Raw genomic sequence first — 2,838 nt, 5'->3', positions numbered from 1 at the left:
TAACGATCTGAATAAGTTGGTAGCATCAACCCAAAAGAAAGTGTTAGAACAACACATGTGCAAGGCCATGTTGTTGGAATGGATGAGGTCTAAGTCAAAGAGAACAATGGCCTAGGAGAAAGCTCCTAGGTCAAGAACCATCATGTAATAGTTCTATGGATATTGTTTTTGTATGAAAGATTCCCCCATGGCTATATAAAAAGTGGGGATCTTCCATTTGTACTCACTCAATTCCCACATAAAAGAATAAATACTAACAACCATTTAGGCGATCGGAGTTTAAGGTGGCTCACACAAGAGGTAGAATACAGACTTATTGTGAGTCCATTGTACTCGTCATAAATAACGAGCAAAATGGACTGGGGGACTTGAAGAGCCTACACTAAATACGGGCTCACAAAACGGCCCAGATGAGAAGAATATGAAAGGCACAGGAAGAAGGCCCACGAAAGCCCAGTAGATATAGAGTAAAATAAAGAATAAACCAGTGTAAGGTCACATCACAACTGGGGGGCATTGTTACCTGTTCCAGGCGAACGGCTAAATGAATATTGTCTCCGGGTTCAACAAAAGATACAATGAATACATGGGGAAAAGGAGAGTTCAACGGGGAAGCAAAGGGACTGGAGGAAAATAGCTCTTCACATAGGGTTTTGATATTATATCTCATGTAATCAAGATTCCTTCATCTCCTATGAGAGAGGAGGGATGAACACTTGTAAATGGACAGATTCAGATTAATAAAAAGATTCATATCCCCTCTGTCTCATTATAAGTGTCCATGTTTGAAAAACACAAAGTTTTAGGTGGACTGAATGATTAATTTTTTTTCTTGCCAAATGACAATAATGCACTTGAAAAGTGGGTCCATCAATATTGTTTATTAATTTTAGTTGTGTGTGTTTAAAGGTAAACTTGGAAATTGGCTAATTAATTTTGAAAGTGGACACTTCTAATGAGACAAATAAAAAATAAAATATGGATACTTATAATGGGACGGAGGAAGTATTACCTATTAACTTGATCAACCATTCTCCAAGTAATTAAGAACTCGAGAGTTCATCTAGGGTTCCAACAAAAAAAGGTCATGATTAAGGGGAAATTATCGTAATAGCCGTCTCGACTAAAATTACCAAAATGGCCATAGAATTTGTTTTGATTACTACTTAACCAAAGATTGTCACGAGTCCTCTTGGTACATGAGACAGAAAAAAATGACATGGTAGAAATGTTGGCAAAGGAGAAGATGGTGCAAGGAGAAGATGACCTTTCTTTGTGTTTTTTTCGTATGATTACGCATCAACAGATCGAAAATGATGCATGAGGTGACGTGTTGCGTCGTATGACGCAACTTATAGAAACTATTACTTTAAATGGTGAACAAGATGAATGGTTGACACAAAAGATCTTTGGTTGGTAAAAAAAGAATAAAGTCAAAGATATTTTGATAATCCACAAATGTCAATGACTACTTCAATAGTTCATTTAGTCAATGGAACTATTTTGGTGATTTACCCCGTGATTAAACTTATGGGTCAAAGTTTTTTCTTTTATGTAATAAACAAAAAATATATGAAAATGTGAGTTCTTAGTGTATTTTGTTCAATCCTATTATTCGTATGTACTATTATTTCACAAAACAAACAAACATTGCAAATCTGCTTTTAATTACCAAGCTGAAGTTGTTGAGGAGTACATGTCTCTATAACTCAAGAATCCCTTAACCATCAAACCACACTACCCCACCAACAACAAATAACTTACTTACTTTGAAGTACAAGCAAAGACTACATCCAACCCCACCCCTCAAAACCAATATTCCCTCTCAACTCTCTTTCCAAACCTCATTCCCACCACCATGTCCATTAATCAAAGTCCTCAACTAATTCTAGACCTACCCGAAAACCCGCCATCGCTCGATGACGAACGCCCCACCGTCGACACCACCCGCCCTTTTCGCTCCGTCAAAGAAGCAGTAGCCATCTTCGGGGAGCGCTTACAACCGGTACCAAAACAAGAAACTCCAATATGGAAACATGCACCAAATTCTAACCAAACCTTGTGGAAATCATCCGAAAGCGATCAAGAACCGTCTCCCTTGGTCATGACCACTCTCAAAAAACTCGAGTTCGAGCTCAAGGAAACCAAGAGAGAGCTGAAACTATTGAAGGAAAGAGAGTCTGAGACTGAGGTGGCTTTGGCTTCTTTGAATGCTGAGCTCCATAAGAACATGTCAAAAATAGCAAAAGTCGAGGCGGTGGCGGCCGGGCAAGCGGTGGTGGTACGGCGTCGGCGGACACCATCCATAACTATGCGGGAAGTGCTAAGTGGTTTTGGAGGAGAGAGAGAGATGGGTAGGGAGAGCATGTACTTGAATGAAAAGAAAGTGTTGAAGAAGAAACCTGTGATCCCATTGGTAACAGACTTGTTTGCATGGAAGATTAATGACTAAAAGCATGATTACCTAGTTTCATGCATGGGGGCACTAGTCATGTGTGAGTGATATCACTTTTTATAAAATGTAAAGTGTGTTATGCTTGTGAGTATTAGGTCTTGATTGAGTCTTATGTAATTTTTGTGAGCATTAGATACACCAACAAAAAGGTATTTTAGCTAAAAGTATAAATGTGTGTTGAGTATTTGTTTGCAATATTGACTTTTAGCTAAAAGTCATCCATTAATCAAAAGTTGTAATTTCAACTTTTATGGAAATAAATAAATGTGTGAGAATTTGCTATCAAAAACGTTATTAGGCTAAGGGTAATGGGGCATGGTTGAGCCCCAAGTGATCCAATCAAAACCTGACACGTAGGCGATGACATGACACTGGATCAAGCC

General features: G+C 38.5%; 1 protein-coding gene across 1 annotated transcript; it reads left to right on the top strand.

The window, feature by feature from the left end:
* Positions 1–1,513: 1,513 nt before the first annotated feature.
* Positions 1,514–2,473, top strand: LOC143579182 (uncharacterized). Its single transcript, XM_077062594.1, has one exon. It carries the CDS (start codon positions 1,859–1,861, stop codon positions 2,450–2,452), a length of 594 nt encoding a protein of 197 aa, XP_076918709.1. The 5' UTR covers positions 1,514–1,858; the 3' UTR covers positions 2,453–2,473.
* The last annotated feature ends 365 nt before the right edge of the window (positions 2,474–2,838 follow it).

This window comes from Bidens hawaiensis, unplaced genomic scaffold (assembly GCF_021521415.1).
Source record: "Bidens hawaiensis isolate Kalapana, Puna unplaced genomic scaffold, B.hawaiensis_p1.1 tig00000142_1, whole genome shotgun sequence".
Lineage (NCBI taxonomy): Eukaryota > Viridiplantae > Streptophyta > Magnoliopsida > Asterales > Asteraceae > Bidens > Bidens hawaiensis.
The sequence above is the reverse complement of the archived record's forward strand: the minus strand, read 5'-3'. Positions and strand labels throughout refer to the sequence as shown.